This window comes from Apium graveolens, chromosome 3, assembly GCF_009905375.1.
Source record: "Apium graveolens cultivar Ventura chromosome 3, ASM990537v1, whole genome shotgun sequence".
Taxonomy (NCBI): Eukaryota; Viridiplantae; Streptophyta; class Magnoliopsida; order Apiales; family Apiaceae; genus Apium; species Apium graveolens.
In genome coordinates this window covers 297545622-297564790 of record NC_133649.1, presented here as the reverse complement: position 1 = coordinate 297564790, position 19169 = coordinate 297545622, and the positions used below count along the sequence as shown (strand labels likewise).

General features: G+C 35.1%; 2 protein-coding genes across 2 annotated transcripts; one reads left to right on the top strand and one right to left on the bottom strand.

The window, feature by feature from the left end:
• The first annotated feature begins 13620 nt into the window (after positions 1-13620).
• Positions 13621-14545, top strand: LOC141715256 (glucan endo-1,3-beta-glucosidase 8-like). The gene has a single exon (XM_074518730.1). The coding sequence runs from the start codon at positions 13621-13623 to the stop codon at positions 14395-14397; it is 777 nt and encodes a 258-aa protein (XP_074374831.1). The 3' UTR covers positions 14398-14545.
• A 655-nt stretch (positions 14546-15200) lies between these two features.
• Positions 15201-18545, bottom strand: LOC141711183 (TATA-box-binding protein-like). Its single transcript, XM_074513611.1, has 10 exons — positions 18524-18545; positions 18332-18434; positions 17705-17792; positions 17319-17390; positions 16357-16407; positions 16098-16142; positions 15914-16006; positions 15720-15821; positions 15559-15635; positions 15201-15440 (listed from the first exon to the last, which is right to left on the bottom strand). Coding segments are annotated over exons 2-10 (618 nt in total). The 5' UTR covers positions 18421-18434; positions 18524-18545; the 3' UTR covers positions 15201-15439.
• Between the last annotated feature and the right edge of the window lie 624 nt (positions 18546-19169).

Genomic DNA, 19169 nt, shown 5'->3' with positions numbered 1-19169 from the left:
TTAATCCTAACCATAGTGACTATTAATCTTCCACTTCACATGTTCTAGTTTGTACGAGACTGTTATCAAATTTTATCCACAGATAAGTCAAGTAAAGAATTAGACTGTAATATCAGAACTTAGACTTATTCAGAACTTAACAGTCATCAGAACATAATTTCTTAACTCGAAAAAGGAATGCCTATCTAGTAAATCCTCATACAAGTTCTGAGTTATACTCTTCAGAACTTAATCGTCAGAATATGCAACCAGAACTTGTCCTCAGGTTAGTGCAAAATGACACAATGACTGTTTATCTAAAACAACATAGACCACCACAGTAATTTTCATCATTCAGATGGAGTGATTAGTGTGTGCATTAAGCTAAATCAGACAAGAGTAAAGTCTGATTCACTTCAGTACATCTTAGAAATAAGGCATAACTAAAATTTTGCTAAAGAGCTGTCATTATCCTGAAACCTACTGATGAATGAGTTCATGCTTGAGTCCACCTCAACTGTTTTGTGCTAATTTTATGCATCTTTTAAATTCTATTTTACAGTGGCTTCTCAGTGTAAGTGAGTCACGACTGCTTATCAGAATTTATGCTATTATCAGAGTATTTCTCCAGTAATCATAGAGTGTGAAAAGTCACCAAGAAAATATTTTGCTTTTCTAATGCATATTTACTTAATACCAGCAATGCACTTGGGTCGTCCCTTCCACATTTTTACTCTAGATCTCAAAGGAGTACCTGATTTTATTCTTTGATCTTTTTGCTTTTTCTTTTGATAAGTGAGGTTTATCAGCACTTAGTACATTCAGCAGTTTTACTAGTATCAGAACTTAACAGATGAGTAGCATTATTCTAATTTGTGACTTAGTAATAAGATAAACAAAGTAAACTCAACTAAGCTCAATTATCAGAATTTGCTGTGTCATAAGATTTCCACAGAAATAATTACTTCTTACATGGATCATTTGTTTATTGAAGACTACTAGGTCAGTATCTAGCACAGTTATCCTCATAGGATTGAATAGTTACTTAACAGACATATCACTTATCAGAGTTTAGAAACATATATCAGAACAATCAGTACTTAAACGCATATTTCAATTAATCACAGAATACACAAGAGATTAATTCTGTAAATACTGATCATAAAGTCTAATGAACAGAACAAAACTAGACAGATTTAGAAAAGAACCTGAAACCATTCCAAGTTCATTTACCAATCTTGTAAAAGTGGCTTCACACAGTGGTTTTGTGAAGATATCTGCTAGTTGTTGATCTGTTGGAACAAAGTGCAATTCCACTGTACCTTCATCCACATGTTCCCTTATGAAGTGGTACCTGATGCTGATGTGCTTTGTCATAGAGTGTTGAACTGGATTACCTGTCATAGCAATAGCACTTTGATTATCACAGTAAATAGGGATTTTGAAATATGTTAACCCATAATCCAGTAACTGATTCTTCATCAAAGAATCTGTGCACACAGCAGTCCTGCAGCAATATACTCTGCTTCTGCAGTTGATGTGAAAATTGACTTTTGTTTCTTGCTGACCAAGAAACCATCTGCCTCCAAGAAATTGGCAAGCTTCCACTTGTGCTTTTCCTGTCAATTTTGCAACCTGCAAAATCTGCATCTGAGTAACCTATTAGTTTAAAATCTGATTCTCTAGGATACCACAATCCCATATCAGCTGTTCCTTTAAGATACTTAAAGATTCTTTTCACAGCTGTTAAGTGAGTTTCTCTGGATCTGCTTGAAATCTTGCACAAGACAGGTAACATACATGAAATCGGCCTACTAGCAGTTAGTTAGAGTAGAGAGCCAATCATACCTCTGTAGTCAGTAATATCTACTGATTTACCAGTATCTTATCCAGTTTTGTTGCAGTGGCCATGGGAGTGGATGGCACTTGAACAATCGTGCATTCTAAATTTCTTCAGCAAGTTTCTGGTGTACTTGGTTTGACAAATAAAGTGCCTTCTTCATTCTGCTTGACTTGAAGGCCCAGAAAATAAGCTAAGTTCCCCCATCATACTCATCTGATATCTTGACTGCATTAGTTTGGCAACTTCTTGCAAAGTTTGTCATTTGTAGACCCAAAAATGATATCATCACATAAATCTGGACCAGAAGTAAGTCATTTCCATGGTTGAGGTAGAACAGTGTTTTGTCTATTGTTCCTCTGTTGAATCCACTTTCCAGAAGAAACTGAGCTAAAGTCTCATACCATGCTCTAGGAGCTGCTTAAGTCCATAGAGTGCTTTATCAGCCTGTAGACATAATCTGGATGTTTGGAATCTACAAAGCCTGGAGGTTGTTCAACATATACTTCCTCCTCCAATTCTCCTTGAGAAAGCACTTTTGACATTTGAAAAGACAATAAACTTTTTGTGAGCAGCATTAAGCCAAAATATCCTTATGGCTTCTAACCTAGCAACTGGTGCAAATGGTTCATCATAGTCAATTCACCTCATGTTGAGAATATCCTTTTGCCAACCAGCCGTGCCTTATTCCGTGTAATAGTGCCATCACTGTCAGGTTTGTTTGCTGAATACCCACTTGTACCAAACAACAGATCTATTCTTTAGTCTTGGCAACTAGGGTCCAGACTTTGTTTCTTTCAAATTCATTTAACTCTTCCTGCATTGCTTCACCCAATCAGCATCTTGAAGAGCTGTCTTCCACTTTCTTTGGCTCAGTCTGAGAGAGAAAAGAATTGTAAGACATTCATTTGAAGTACCTGTTCTAGTTCTGACACCTGCATCATGATTCCAATTATCAAATCAGGTGTATGTGACTTTGTCCACTTCCTTGCAGATGGAAGGTTTTCTCATAGAACTGGATGCTCCCCCATTGATCCATGCTATTTCATTTTCTGATGCTCCCCCTGAAACTATGCTCTCTGAGTTGGATTCTTCAGAATTAGATTTTCAGCACTATCACAACTTGGCTTATCAGAACTTGACGAATCAGAACTTGAAGAGCCAAATGTATGTTCTGATGTTTCTTGAGATGTGGTAGGATCTTGAGTATGCCTCCCCCTGCATAGGTGCATCTTTCCTTTGACGTAGTCACCACAGTTTAATAACATCAGAGGTTTAATCCATCAGAGTTTACAGTATCAGGACTTAGACTGTCAGGATTTTCAGTATCAGAATTTGAGTCATCATTTTCAAATCTCAGCTGATCAGGATCAATGAAATCTCAGACCAGTAATCTTCTTGTCATCAAAGAGACATGGATAGATTCCAGACCACTTTTGTTCTCAAATTATAGACTCTGCAGGCTTTGTTGGGAAAGGGATATCCAACCAAGATTCCTTCATCAGCTTTTAGATCATAACTTGGATTGCTGTTCAGGATGAGTCTTGAGAACAAAACACTTGCATCCAAATCATGAAAGTATTTCAGATTTGGCTTCTTTTTCTTCACCATCTCATATGGTGTTTTTCCATGCTGTTAATGAGTGTTGCATTTTGAGGTAAACAAGCAGTCTGCACAGCTTCAGCCCAGAAAATGGTTGAAGCTTTGCTTCTTCAAGCATTGGTACGTGCAGCTTCAATGAGAGTTCAATTCTCCGTTCAACAACTCCATTTTGCTGTGGAGTTCCATGAGCAGAAAATTCATGCTTATCCATGGTTTTTTTGCAGAACTCTTCCATTATCAAATTCTTGAACTCAGTGCCATTATCACTCCTTAAAATTTTCACAGAATCTTTTACCAATTTATCCAAATGTTTGACATGATCAATCAAGATAGATGCAGTTTCACTTTTGTGTGCAAGAAATACACCCAGTGTGTATCTGGTGAACTCATCCACGATGACCAATGCATATTTCTTCTTTGCAATAGACCATAATATTCCATGGAACCAAATAGATCAACATGTAGTAAATGATAAGGCTCAAGAATTGATGATTCAGTCTTGTTCTTGAATGAAGATTTTCTTTGTTTGGCCTTCTGACAGGAATTACAAAGGCCATCAGAGCAAATACTGACTTTGGCAGTCCTCTTCACAAGATTTTCTTGACCAGTTCATTTATATTGTTGAAATTTAATGAGAGAGTTTCTTGTGCCAATTCCAGCTTTCTTCAATTGATGCTCTACTCATTAGACAGATTGCAGAACCATCAGTACGTGTTGAAGCTTAGCTTCATAAATGTACCAACGCATGTATCCTTTAGAACAACTTTGCCTTTAGATTTACTCACAATTTCACAGTGTTCTTCAAGAAATCACATGATACCTCTGTCACAGATTGACTTATACGCGGTAGATTGTGTTTAAGTCCTGAGACCAGAGCTACTTCTTTAATTAGGACATTTCCAGATAGTGATAGTGCCATATCCCAATGTTTTTCCAATATTGCCATCTCCATAAGAACACTTGGGCCAGTTTTCGCCACAAAGTCCGTTATAGCAGGGCCTTATTTCCAGTCATATGTCCTGAACATCCACTGTCCAGAACTAGAATATTTTTCCTGTTAGCCCTGCAATCACGAAAGACCACTAATTATTAGTTTTTAAGGACCCAGACTTGCTTGGATCCTTTGGCCTTATTAAGTTTTGTTAACATTTGCAGCAGATTTAGCATCAGAGTTATGTTAACATTTTTCTTATCAAACTTACACTAGCAGACTTTGAATCAGAATTTACACTAGAAGGAACAATGGAAACTTTCTCAAAGAAGGTTTTTATTTGATAATAATCATAGTACAAACTATGATATTCCTTACAAGTATAAGGAATGCCATAAACTACCACAATGAAAACAAGGATTTTGTGGTTTTGATCTAACAGACTGACTCTTAACACCCTGATTTGAAGGTAAGGAGTTAATATTCTTATTCTTCCTGCAAAAAGAAGCCAGATGGTTAGAACTTCCACAGTTATGACATGTTTTTCCTAGGAGCATCAGGAACAGGTTTATAATTATTGCTTTTATTCACACCTTCCTTTCCATTCCTATTTTCCTAGGTGATTTTACCTTGTTTGCATTCTTAACATCTTTCAGCTTATGCTTACTGGCTCTTTGTCATTAAGCCTATGTTTACTTCAGCTGTCTTTTCCTGTTTTAGTTTGTCAGAATTATTCCTCTTTAACTTCTGATTTCTCATCTCAGACTTTACAGTTACACTTAACAGGTTTTAACTTTGGCTTTGTTTTAAATAACAAGCTTATTTCTTCAGTTCCTTTATCATTCTTATCTCTCCATAACCTAAGCCCTCTTTCCAGTTTTCCACTACTTAGCAAATTTTGAGTTTTTTTAGAGTTAGTCCAATCCGATAATCTCTCTTTCCTTTTCTAACTCAGTTTTTAGAGATTCATCATTTTTAGCACTTCATCCCTAACATAAAAAGCATCATCTCTATCCTTCTGGAGTTTGATGGAACATGACTAACTCTTTTTCTGAAGAAATTATTTCTTTTCTTTAAATGCAAGATTTTCAGAAGTTAATCTTTCACATGTTAAAGTTTGATCTCTATAACTAACAAACATGGTTTTAAGATATCTTCTCAACTCATTAATCATCAGTATGAAAGCATAAGTAGTCCCGAGGTACCTTTGTTTCAGCAGCTTCAGAACTGCTCTCAGCACTTTCTTTATCAGCATTGCCCATCAATGCATAGTTCCTCACTTTCAGAGTCTGAGGTTCTGTCCACTTTTCTGCTTTGTGACAAGAGCCTTGCCTTTGTCACCCTTTACCTTCTTGCATCAGAGATATGTGGCCTTTCTCACCACAGTTATAGCATTTAACATTGGTATAATCTCCTCTGTCAGACTTTCCTCCTCTGCCTCTTCAGATCTTCTGAAATTCTTCTTATCGAACTATATGCCTTTCCTGGAAAACTTCTTTCCCTTCCTGAACTTCCTGTATGCAACTTGTGATTCCTTTCACATAAGAGCACACAGCTTCATCATCTCCTCATCAGCATCAGTCTCAGGCAAGCTTTAGTCAAATCCTTGTCTTTCCTTGAGGAAGCTGCTTTGGGGAATCTTCTTCAGCCTTAAGAGCAACTGTCCTGACTTTCCTCCTTTCCTCTTGCTTCTTTGTTCCATCTCAAGTTCATGAGTCTTGAGCATTCCATAGATTTCATCAAGAGTTTATCATCAAGATTGTAGTTGTCTCTTATTGTCGTTGCTTCAAATCCCAGCATTCAGGAAGAGCTAACAGGAATTTAAGGTTTGAATCTCAAGATCATACTCTTTATCAACCAATGACAAATCATTCAAAAGTTTGACAAATCTATCATATAAATCATTCAATGACTCTTAGTCTTTGAGTCAAAGTGTTCATACTCTTGAGTGAGTATGTCGTCTTCCTGTTCTTCTAATTGTGTCAGTTCCCTGACACCTTGTTTCCAGAGCATCCCATATCTCCTTAGTAGTCTTGCAGTTGATTACCTTGTTTGATATTACATTATCATGGCACTATGCAGTAAGTGTCGTACCTTAGCATCCTTAGCAATTGATGCTATATCTTCAGCAGTATAATCACTCTTCTCCTTTGGTACGGTCTTTGCTGCTTCACCTGCAACTGCAACAGCGAGCTTGGTTGGTTTGTGAGGCCCTTCCTTGATTCTATCAAGGTATTCTGGATCTGTTACTTCCAGGAACATGGTCATCCTACCTTCCATATGGGATATTCAGATGGTCCTCAGTATGGGAACTCTGATAGTCTCATACCGACTTTGGAATAGTGTCTTTGGAGGTTCTTCAGTTTTGGTAGGCTTAGTTGGAGTTTCTGTGTCAGACATGATTGTGTTGGATCTTTAACTGTATGTGTGTTAACAGATAAGCTCTGATACCACTTGTTAGGTCACACACACTGTAGAGGGGGGTGAATACAGTGTATAATACAATCAAATCGAACTTTAATATATAAGTAACAGAAAACAACTTTATTGAAACAATAAACTCTGTTACAGTATGGAACTGTTACTTCTCAGTGATGAACAAGTATCACGAGAGCTGCTAGGGTTACAATAAATAATCTTCTCGAATATGATAACACTTATAGTGTAAACCCTATGTCTGTGTTTATATATTACACAGTTACAAGATAACGCTAATTGATATGGAATATAATTCTGCTTCCTAAAATATATCAATCAGATATCTTTTCTTCCAAGTATTCCATTCTTCACGAAACTCCTTCTTCATGCATATCTCTTCTTATGTTTATCTTGATCTTCTTTTCTTTAATCAGCTACTGTCCTTATCTGATCGTCCTTCAGCACTTAAGTTCTGATATCTAACTTCTGATGATTATCTCCTGATAATATAAGTACTGATATCTTTAAGTCCTGACTTCCAGTATAAGTACTGATCAACAGTTAAGTACTGATTTGTCCTGTTAAGTAAGATCTGAAATCTAAACATAAATCATATTAGCCATGACATTATCAAATATATCTAACAACTATTATCAATAGCTAATTTTTTCCCATTTTTACTAATTACGAAAATAATTAATATTCAGGGTTTTGAGCCCTTTCCAATGGGGTTTATTGTTGACCCAACGTTGGCATAATTAATGCAACATTAATTGCACAACCAGTGTTTATTTTTCTCCCTATCATTTGTCCACCCAACTTTCGGGAAATCATAAAGATTTCGTGGAAGTTAAGTTCATTAAATCCCTTACAGGGTATCATTCTCTGTGTAAAGTGTGGAGCGACCTACACATTTACAACTATTTGCCTTGTTCGTGGCTTCAGGGTATTTTTTAAAACTCCTTATCATTTTCCTTATCTTTTTCCTATTTTTTAGGAGTTTTCTTTTATTTTTCATGAATTTGCCCTAGATTTCCAGAATTTTTCCTTATTTTATGGAATTTTTCCTCATTTCTGGATTTTTTTTCCTTATTTTATGGAATTTTACTTTAATTTTTACTCATTTTCTGGAATTTTTCCTTATTTTCTGGAATTTTCCTTCAATTCTCTGAAATTTTTCCTTAATTTTCTGGAATTTTTTCCTTATTTTCTGGAATTTTTTACCATAATTCTGCCCTAATCAACCAGGAATCCTGGTCGAATCAGGATTCTGGTCGATGTTCGTCAAATTTTGCCCTCCTGATCGATGAAAATTTCGACCAGGATTCTGCCTTAATCGGCCAGGATTACGAGAATTAACTCAATATTACTTCAAAACATTGGACCGATCCAAGATCTTGAACCCGATACCCTTCTTTTTGTTAGAAAATGATTTTTACATGCATAAATTGAGTATATTCAAATACAAGTTTTTCTCGTGAAACATCGTTTATCATTTAATTGAAATTGGGATTGGGATTTTTCCCACTTCGCATAGTGTGAGTTATTTTTTTAGCATTATTTTTTTGTTAGTGTTACGAAAAATTATTTTTCGGATCATTTATGTGACACACATTTTGTTCTTCTAAAAAAAATGTTTCTACCGTCATAACTCATAATTTTTTCCCAAAAGGCATAATTTATATTTGTCCAATCGAAAATCTTAGAAGGGGATGTTTTGAATTATTATAAAATAATATTAAATAATATTAAATAAAAACGCATTGTGAATTAAAATTTGCTGACTGAGGCAAAATCAGAATTTGCTGACTGTGAATTATAAACTATAATATACTGTAAACACTGATTCATCAGGATTTGCTCACTGATGCAGAATCAGGATTTGCACAGTCAGCAAATCCCAATCTATCATTAGGATTTTCATGTACACAGTAAATACTGATATGTCTATAAGAAAATAGACAAATTCGAGTGATATGTGGACTTCTGCTAGAAATATAATTAAAACATAAATTTAGACCTAGCAAATAAATCAGTCTCAAAGAAAGTTAATAATTATCATGGATTATATCATTTACTAGAATTCGTAGATAATTAACAAAAGACAATTTATCAGTCTTCCAAAATACTATACAAAATCAGTCGAGCAATTTGCTCCAAGATTTTAAGTAACATTGTAACACACTGGAAAGTGAAAAGCTAATATAATACTGTAAATCAGAGGTACATCACAATATCCAAGATCCCAAGTACTAAATACTAGTTAGATAAACTCAAAGCACACAAATCTAAATTGAAGCCACATAAATCAAATACAATGATGTCTAAAAATTACCTGAAAAATTAAGATAAAAATAAAATAGCAAGTCAACACATATTCACAAAAGCTATAGATAAATTTAAACATATAAGTTGAAAAACATTCATACAATAGTTGACTGATTTTCAGATTTTTTTTTCTCCCTAAATAATGTGGAATTTGCATTTATTAAACTCTAAAAGCCTAACCAAGCACATTCAACCGTAAGTTACTAACCAAGCATATTCGACCGTAAGTTCCTAACGAGGCACATTCAACTGTAATTTCCTAACCAGACACATTCTACCGTAAGTTCGATTCATTTAAGTGTGAGCAACATCATTAACATCTCTTGCACGCAAATAAATCACCACTCAATTTGGTTAACTTACTAAAAGAAGACACTGAAGGTGCTTTACAAAGTCATTTCCCAGGAAGAAGGTACCGACAATTTTGCGACCAGATGCTAAGGTGTTTCAAAACTTAAAGAAAATAACTTGTATGGGCAAATTCAACCTGCAAAATGATCAGATATATTTGATAAAAAACTGAATCAAATGTAAACGGATACATAAAAATGAGGCAAAGAAACACTGAAAATATTAAAAAGTCAATAGTTGTTGTTATAAAAATGATCACAAAAACGAAGTAGATCGAAATTATAGGCCTTTGGGAGCTTTTCACTTTTGAGTCTCAGATTTAGAGTGGACTTTGGAGTCCTCAGAAGTAGGAAATTGATTCCTTATCTTATAAGGCCTCTCAGAGGCTGATCCAAAAGGACTCGTATTCCTTTATGAATTTTATCAATAGCTGATTTTTTCCATTTTTACTAATTACGAAAATAATTAATATTCAAGGTTTTGGGCCCTTTATAATGGGCTTTATTGTTGACCCAACACGGGCATAATTAATGCAACATTAATTGCACAGCCATGGTTTATTTTTCTCTCTATTATTTTCCCCCCAACTTCTGGGAAATTATAAAAGATTTTGTGAAAGTTAAGTTCATTTAATCCCTTACAGGGTATCGTTCTCTGCGTAAAGTGTGGAGCGACCTACACATTTACAACGATTTGCCTTGTTCGTGGCTTCAAGGTATTTTTAAAACTCCTTATCATTTTCCTTACCTTATTCCTATTTTTTAATAGTTTTCTGGTATTTTCCAGGAATTTGCCCTAGATTTCCGGAATGTTTCCTTATTTTTATTGAATTTTTCCTCATTTTCCTCATTTTCTGGAATTATCATTCAATTTTCCTCATTTTCTAGAATTTTTCCTTATTTTCTGGAATTTTCCTTTAATTTTTCCTCATTTTTTGGAATTTTTCTTTATTTTATAGAATTTTCTTTCAATTTTCTGGATTTTTTCCTTATTTTTCTGGAATTTTTTCTTATTTTCTGGAATTTTTTATCATGATTCTGCCCTAATCAACCAGGAATCCTGATCGATTTCGACCAGGTTTCTGGTTGACTTTCGGTCAATTTTGCCCTCCTGATCGATGAAAATTTCGACCAGGATTCTACTTTAATCGACCAGTATTCCTGGTCGATTTTGACTAGGATTCTGGTTGAATTTTGGCCAATTTTGTCCCCCTAGTCGATAAAAATTTTGACCAGGATTCCTGGTCGATTTTGACCAGGATTCTAGTCGAATTTTGGCCAATTTTGCCTCCCCAGTCGATGAAAATTTTGACCAAGATTCTGCCTTAATCGACCAGGAATCTGATCGAATTCTGACCAATTTTGCCCCCCGATCGATGAAAATTTTGACCAGGCTTCTGCCTTAATCGACCAGGAATCTGATCGAATTCTGGCCAATTTTGCCCCTGGTCGATGAAAATTTCGACCAGGATTCTGCCTTAATCGATCAGGATTCTGATCGAACTATAGTACTTTTTACCATCCACGCCGAATAAAAATTCGACCAAGATTCTTCTTTAATCGATCATGACTCTGATCGAACTATCCTCTTTCGGCTTACCTCGAACCTTTTAGATTGTTTCAGACTCTTCATTTTCCTGGACCTTCCCTTAATTGGGCCTTACCTTTATGGGCTTTCGTCGTTTAATCTCCCATTTCCTGTGCTATATAAGAATAGAATGAACTTGAGTTTCTCATTTCACTCATTAGTCAAAAACTCTCTATCAAATCTCTCTAGTTTCTCTCTTAGGAAGGCAATTTCCGGTGTTCTTTGCCACTGTCGCTTCACCACCTTCAACCATTTTTTGAATTTCAAGCCATCTTCCCAAGAATATCAATGGTGGATCGAGACCTTGCCAGACTTGCGAAGATGAATACTTCCAAACGAGGTACCCTCATTCAGATTCGTTCTTCATACTCATCTTTAGTTGACATAATTAACACTAGGGGGGATGAATATCCTTCCCTTGGTGAGTTAGATTCTTATAATCACGGTAACATATTCCATGAAGTAGATGGTAGAATAGAGAGTTATAACTCCCTCTATAAATTCCTCCTTACCTTAGGATTACTCCGGCCACCCCAGGAGATAGAACTTGCAATTGGGAAGGGGATACTCTTTTTATTTATCGGGGTGCCATAGTTGTCGGCCTTAGGTTCCCCTTTCATGAATTTATCCCTCGCCTCCTCGCAGATGTTCAAGTAAACCCATGTCAACTCCCTCTAATTGCATGGAGGAATATCATATATTTTATGGTTTTGTGCCTTAAGAATAATTTTCCCCTTTCAGTGCCCCCTTTTAGAAATTTTTTTAAATTTTATAATAGTCTTTTAACTCAACCGGGCTGGCTTTTTATCCGTCAAAGGCCCAAGTGTCCCCATATTTTTGATAGCAACTACATTGTTGAGAACAACCCAAAGTGAAGAGTTGAATTTTTTAGGCTAACCTGGGCCGGAGGCGATTGGGCCGGCTTATTTCGTTGTCCCTTTTGCAAGGTAGTTGATGGTAGCCCAGCTAGCATTAGGCTAACTGTTGAGGAGGAGGCCGCTTACCAAGCCCTTATTGCGGATAACGACCAAACAGACACCTGGACTCCCCTAGAGGAGTTTTCTCTCTAGAAAGTTGGCCTTTCTCAGGCCTCTGATAGGGGTAATTTCACTCGCATTTTTCTTCGTCTTTTTCTTTATATCATGTTATGTCTTAATCACTAATGGAATTCAATGTTTATTTTTTAGCTTGTGAGGCCATTAACAACCACAAGGATTTGCCATGTTTTGATGTTGATACAATATGATTGTATATGCATGATTTGAATATACGATATTCATGTGAGTTGTATAATTTTATGATGATTATATAATCTGTACGTATACTGATATATATGATTTATGTTTGTTCTTATAATGAGAATCGTATTAGATATGGATTCTAAATCAGATGTTGCAGATCTTCTAAAATCTGGGTCTGGTGTCCGATTTTCGCGAACGAATACCCTTTTCGATACGGAATCGAGTGTCTGAACAAAACAAATAGCTAAAGCTATCATGGACTCTTCTGTAAGGCGTTTGACGTCGTTTACTGCCTATAAACAGCGATTTAATGTTTTCAGAATTCTTACTTTTCTGAATTTTTCCAGATTTTTTTTTGTGACTAGATCATGATGGGTATGATATGTTAAGATTAGATTATGTGTTTTAACATATTCTTATGTGTTAATTGATCATGGTGGATGGTTATAGCTTATGACCTTAGGTTAATGGTTTTGTTTTTTTTTAATACGGCTTGCATGTCGTTTGATTTTGTAATTATAGATCTCGAATGTAACTCGAGTTCTTCTTATAAGTTCTTAAGATTAGTTTTTATATTTCATTCTTGTAATGTACATGAAGACATAAAGATTTCATATCAAGGAAGGGTAATCTCACATGGATGCCATCCAAGGAAGCAATACAAGGAAGAGACAACTCAAGAAAGTAGACATGTAGTAGTTAGCTTGTATTTATTTTTCACCATAGATTGACCTAGATCTTTGTCAATAGCTTGATAAAGATCACATAGGATAAGCCATAACCAACCACGTTTACTTTATTGCACTTTACATATATATGCTCATATGATGAATGTATGTGTAGAGTAGTTTAATGATGCATGCTTAATTAGATTAAGGATGTATGTATTAGATACGACACCCATGCATTCTTGCTAAACAAGATAAAATTTGTAATGATTCAAGATTTTAAAATGAACAAACGATTATGAGATTCTCGTGTTTATGAAACACGGAATAAAATACTAATCTTCTTTATTTCTGACATGGAGCGATTTTGTCAAAAGCGAGTTCATTGAACTTGTAAGGTTGTGGGTTTTAAGCGAGACCGTTGTTTAATGACCATCTACTAGTCAGACTCAACTTAATTCTGGAAATGCTGAGTCGCCAAGAGCTAGTCTATCAAGACGTAAAGAATGGAGTAAAGACCATTTTTGGAATGTGGTACTTAGTATTTCTAATACTGGAGTAAGGGTTAGAAGAGTTGCTGCAAACAATTGAATTGATTCTGGTTTTCTATCACAAATGGAACCAAAGGAAGCAGCGAAGCTCTTGGAGATCCAGATTGAGTGATTTCCATCCAAGATGAACTCAATCAGTTTGAAGATTAAATTTGTGAATAATGGGATCGCCTACCAAAACGTCTTTGACGCAAATTTTGACACTCTGGTCTCTGCCTTGAAAGCTGCCGGATATGCTGACATGGCAATTATCGTAGGCGAGGTTGGATGGCCCACCGACGGTGACAAGAATGCTAATATGAACAATGCATACCGATTCTACAATGGCCTTTTACCAAAGCTTGGAACTAATAAAGGCACACCTCTTCGACCTGGATTTGTAGAAGTCTACTTGTTTGGACTAATTGATGAAGATATCAAGAGCATAGCTCCTGGTAACTTTGAGCGTCACTGGGGAATTTTTAAGTATGACGGACAACCAAAATTTGGAATGGATTTTTCGGGAAAAGGACAGAACAAGCTTGTCGTTCCTGCACAAAATGTGCAGTATCTACCAAAGAGATGGTGCGTGTTCAATCCAAATGCTAAAGATTTGAGTAAACTTGCTGAGAATATCGATTATGCCTGCACATTTTCTGATTGTACGACCCTTGGTTACGGGTCATCTTGTAATGGCTTGGATGCTTATGGAAATGCATCATACGCATTTAATGCCTACTTTCAGGTACAGAATCAAGGGAATTTGAGCTGCAATTTTCAAGGTTTGGCTGCTGTGACTACACAGAATTTATCACAAGGCCAATGCAGTTTTCCGATTCAGATATTGTTATCACGGTCTTCTGGAAGTCGCCCGTTTCTGGTGGCTTTGCTATTCTTATCCGTCTTCACATTTTTTATGTAAATCTCTTTTTTGGTAGGATAACACAGACATTTATATTCACATAATATTTTAGATATGGTAGCTTTTCGAAACTACATCTACATGTACACGGTTGCTCAAATTTTATGCAACAATAGTGTTTGCTCAAATGTAATTATCTTACTATCAACTTCTTACGGTCTAGAGAACTTAAAGAAGCTTATATCCTCGTACTTACAACACTTTTACCTAAACTGATCTTCTTTTACTAAATTGTCCGGAGATTTACCACTAATGTAAATATAAGATACATATTCAGCAAAAAGAACAAAAATATAGGACACTTATCGAAAGAAGGGCAAGCAAGAGCAAGTAATAAGTTGCGGAATTAGCTCTTTCGAGATGACGAAACAATATAACCAAGGCAATCTACTAATATATATATACTGTACAGACTAGTTGTCCCAGTAAAACTAAGAACATGGTAGGGCAAATAATATTTTTATCAACATAAAAAAAACACATTTCAATTAGCAAAAAAAAGACATTTCGAATGAACTAAAGGGATGATTTGCCATTTGTAGCTCAAAACTAACCAGCATGACATGCAACTTCAGATTAAGTTCAGGGCTTGTACTCTTTAACCAGACACATTGGGGAGTAAGTTACTCGGAAAATGACAAAAACTTATGATCCAACAAACAACACCGCACTGTAAATAAGTGACTCGGTAAATCACAATGAATTATCATCCAACATATTAAAATCTTAAACCGAAAACAAACACATGAAATTAACAATAAAATCTTGTTAATCGAACTAATATACCATAAACAATGGCCCCCAAAATTTAAATGCTTTTCCACTTGTATATAGATTGTCTATGTAACTGTATCACATAAAAAACCAAAACCATATGTCTTAATTATTCAGAATCATTATTCATTACATAAAAAAAACTCTAACCCAGCCATGTCAATTCTTATAGCAGTCTTATTAGAGCCCGGGTACATGTAGTTGAAAGCTCTTCAGTATCAAGTTGATATATCAAGTTGATTCTTCATCAAGCACAAATCTGCACAAGTCTGCAAACACAGGCAACGGAAAATTTAATAAGACTCCAAGCACAAACACACATTACATAATAAGAAAGATAGTTGCACTTCCATTAAGAAAATAACAAGAAAGAAATATATTGCATACCACTGCTGCGAATTCCTCCTGAACTCTGTAAGAACAGGGTATATATTCTCAAATGCTGTATAAATTTCTTCTCTCACCTGTGCATGAGCCATTCGAAAGACTGTAAGCCTTTAAAGGTAACAAAAAGTTTATAAGTAAATGTTTATGGCAGCCTGCATCACCTTTGCTCCGGTAATTACAATTTTTCCTGATACAAAGATGAGGAGGACAATCTTGGGTTGTCTCATCCGATATATTAGACCAGGAAACAATTCTGGTTCATACTGCAAACACATAAACACAATTAGCACTAAAAATTGCAGCATCTATTTTTAATTTCCATGGTTAAGAAAGCCAGACAACAGCTCAGACATACACTTGAAAAGGCACCATGGGAATATGCTAAAGCTTCAAGTCTGATGGGAAATTTCACATCACAAGAACCAACAATGTTTTGTATCTTAAAGTCCTGGCATATCAATGGAACATAATATTAAAAGCCATTAAGATAACAATAAGTTTCTAAAATGGATACTGTAATTGTCCAAGAGAAGGGATACCTTGAATTTGGCAGAAAATCCAACCTTTTGAACAATTCGTGCATACTGGACATCAAATATAAATGTTATATGAACATCTCGTAAGTATTTATTTACTAAGTCTTGGATGTTAAAAATCACATATATATAACAAAGATTCTCATTATTGGGTTTTAAAGATTTTAACAGACCAAACCCGATAAATGTCCCATAGTAACTCAAGTTCTAAGACCATAGTAAAAAGCAGATATAAAATCAAAATTCATGATAAATTGCCGACCTTCCTTGCAGCCAATTTTGACTGTTGTACACTCTTTGCTCCCGTACAAACCTGGACACAACATGAGGACTATATCACGAGGGAAGTTATTAATAGTTAAAATTTATAATAAATATAAGAATCAAGGCAAATGCACAACCCACATATAATATAAAATAACCGAATAAGCTAAAGGTGGCAAGTGAAGGATGAAGGCCAGGTATGTAACCATTTTTCAGATTGGGGTAATAAAATTACCGATATTATAGTATGCGACCGACATTTACAATTTGAATACGCATTTTCTAAAGGGGTACTGATGTTATGCATTTTGGAATGGGGTATCTTGAATTTTTTTATTTCTATTTAAATATTTAAAAGGATACACATTTGTGAAAGGAGTATCCCATATGGAATAACCATTTGACATATGCGCATTCTAAAAAAAATAATGCATCGCATATAAAGCGATACCCACTTAATGGTATACCCATTTGGCAGCTGCTTATACTTAAAAAATTAATACATCTTATATAAACGGAATACCCATTTTGTAAATGCGTATTCCAATCATCAAAACTAGCCGGTACATAAGGAAATTGTTATTGTTGTCAATTTTATTTAAAAAATTGTTATTGTTGTCCCATTTTGTAAAAGTGTATCCCAATCATTTAAATCAGCAGATACTTACGGAAATTTTTATTATTCTCAATCTTAGTTAAAACAATTGTTATTCCTGTCATTCTTGTACAAGTAAAATGACCAACTTTTTATATTACAACATATAGATTAAATTGTCCATGCCAGTATGCCGTGATAATTACAAGAAATTTGGGTAAAGATTTACAAACAGCGCTGCAGTAAGATTGTTAAGCCTTATATAACTTAAATCAACAGAAAGACACATGTAAAAGTTAAGCATCTGCTGTTTGATAAAAATAAATCATAGGGAGTTGAGGAACGAAACTGTCAACAAAACTCACCATTTTCCCCGAAGCAAATATTAGTGCTTTTGACTTTGGATCCCTGATTCGCATGATTAGAGCAGCAAAACGCTGTGTAATCATTAAAAAAGCATGATCAACAAAGCTAAACATTTAGTTAGCAATAACTTGTAATGGTTCTCAAACATTCAAGTGCAAGCATGAGCTTTGCAAATAAATGATTAGTGAAATTTCAATTAAAAAATGACCTACACAGCTAACTATCATTAGCCAAGGTATACAACTGAAACAAAACAAGTCTTTCATTTCCTAGACCACAATTATCCAAAAGATTATTTTGAATGACATAATATAGTCTGGCTTCTTTTCTTCCTCTTCCATCAAAGAAAGCTGAAGTATAGTGATATTATGATGAAGATTCGAACCTTGGGGTTATATTCAGCATTTCTTGCTTGCAATGCGATGGCTTTCAAATCTAACTTGCAATCCAAGTTGACAGTTGATACTATATTCCTGTTAGTAGAAAATTAGTGGTGATCAAAATTTATACTTCAGCCTAATTTTATACTCCTGTAACTTTAGCATTAACCCCATAATCAAAGTGTGAGAGTTAAAAAATCATCACAAGCCACAAAAACACAGATGTTGTAGAAGCTGTAATAATTATATAATTCATAACTATAACTTATTCCTAAAATGTAAACAGGAGTAGCCTAGGGCGGGAAAGGTTCGCGGTGTTTATTAGGATGCTAGCAACAAATGAGGCAAAGAAAAAAGGGGAAATGGAGGGATAAACTTTTAAATAAGTCTTGTGTGAAACAACGTGGCAGCTTATAGGTGAATTAAGGCATCATTTGTTTACATACAAGAGAATAATTAGGTATAATTAGAAAGAAATGTAAAAGCAGGCACATGTGTACGTTAACATTATTATCAAGTAAATAATATGAAGGTAGTAAAATTGGCATCGAAGGGAAGTGTAAAATAATGAAATCTGTAACACAGTAAAATCGAGAAAAGGGGTGAAAATGAAGGGGAGGGGGGATGCATACTGAAGAGTGGGTACAATTCCAGAGGGGTGCTTGGAGAGATCAACTGCCTGGCACTGGCTACCACCACCACCACCACCCTGTTCCGCCATGTGTAGAGTTGTATCTGCACAAAACAAGTAGTAGTATTAGTATATGATTTGATTGATAAATAAACCCTAATTTATGTATCGAAAATGTTATAAGTTAACTAACCGTAGGAATTTGTAAAATTGTTAGGGGGGAAGGAGGGAGAGAGGACAAATCCCTACCCCTTATATATAGGTATATGTATGCCCCCACACACGCCTTTCTCTTTGGGCTGAATCTGGGCCGCAGAAAACATTGGACCCAGTATTATTTCAAAACATTTATATAACACACATTTTATTCTTCTTAACAAAATGTTTCTACCGTCATAACTCATATTTTTTTCTCAAAAAGCCTAATTTATATTTGTCCAATCTAAAATCTTAGAAGGGGATGTTTTGAATTATTATAAAATAATATTAAATAAAACGCATTGTGAATTAAGATTTGCTGACTGAAGCAAAATCAGAATTTGCTGACTGTGAATTACAAACTATAATATACTGTAAACACTGATTCATCAGGATTTGCTGACTGATGCAGAATCAGGATTTGCTGACTGTGCAAATCCTCATCTGTCATTAGGATTTCCATGTACACGGTAAATACTGATATGTCTATAAGAAAAAAGATAAATTCGAGTGATATGTGGACTTCTGCTAGAAATATAATTAAAATATAAATTTAGACCTAGCAAATAAATAAGTCTCAAAAAAAGTTATTAGTTATCATCAATTATATCATTTACTAGAATTCGTAGATATTTAACAAA

Excerpts from the sequence above, each read along its gene's own strand:
- LOC141711183 (XM_074513611.1), bottom strand. The coding sequence starts at position 18,420 with ATGGCGGAACAGGGTGGTGGTGGTGGTGGTAGCCAGTGCCAGGCAGTT. Across the intron at positions 17,391-17,704 it reads ATGCTGAATATAACCCCAAG|CGTTTTGCTGCTCTAATCAT; the intron begins GTTCGAATCTTC and ends ATGATTACACAG. Across the intron at positions 16,007-16,097 it reads GATTTTCTGCCAAATTCAAG|GACTTTAAGATACAAAACAT; the intron begins GTATCCCTTCTC and ends TTGATATGCCAG.
- LOC141715256 (XM_074518730.1), top strand. The coding sequence starts at position 13,621 with ATGAACTCAATCAGTTTGAAGATTAAATTTGTGAATAATGGGATCGCC.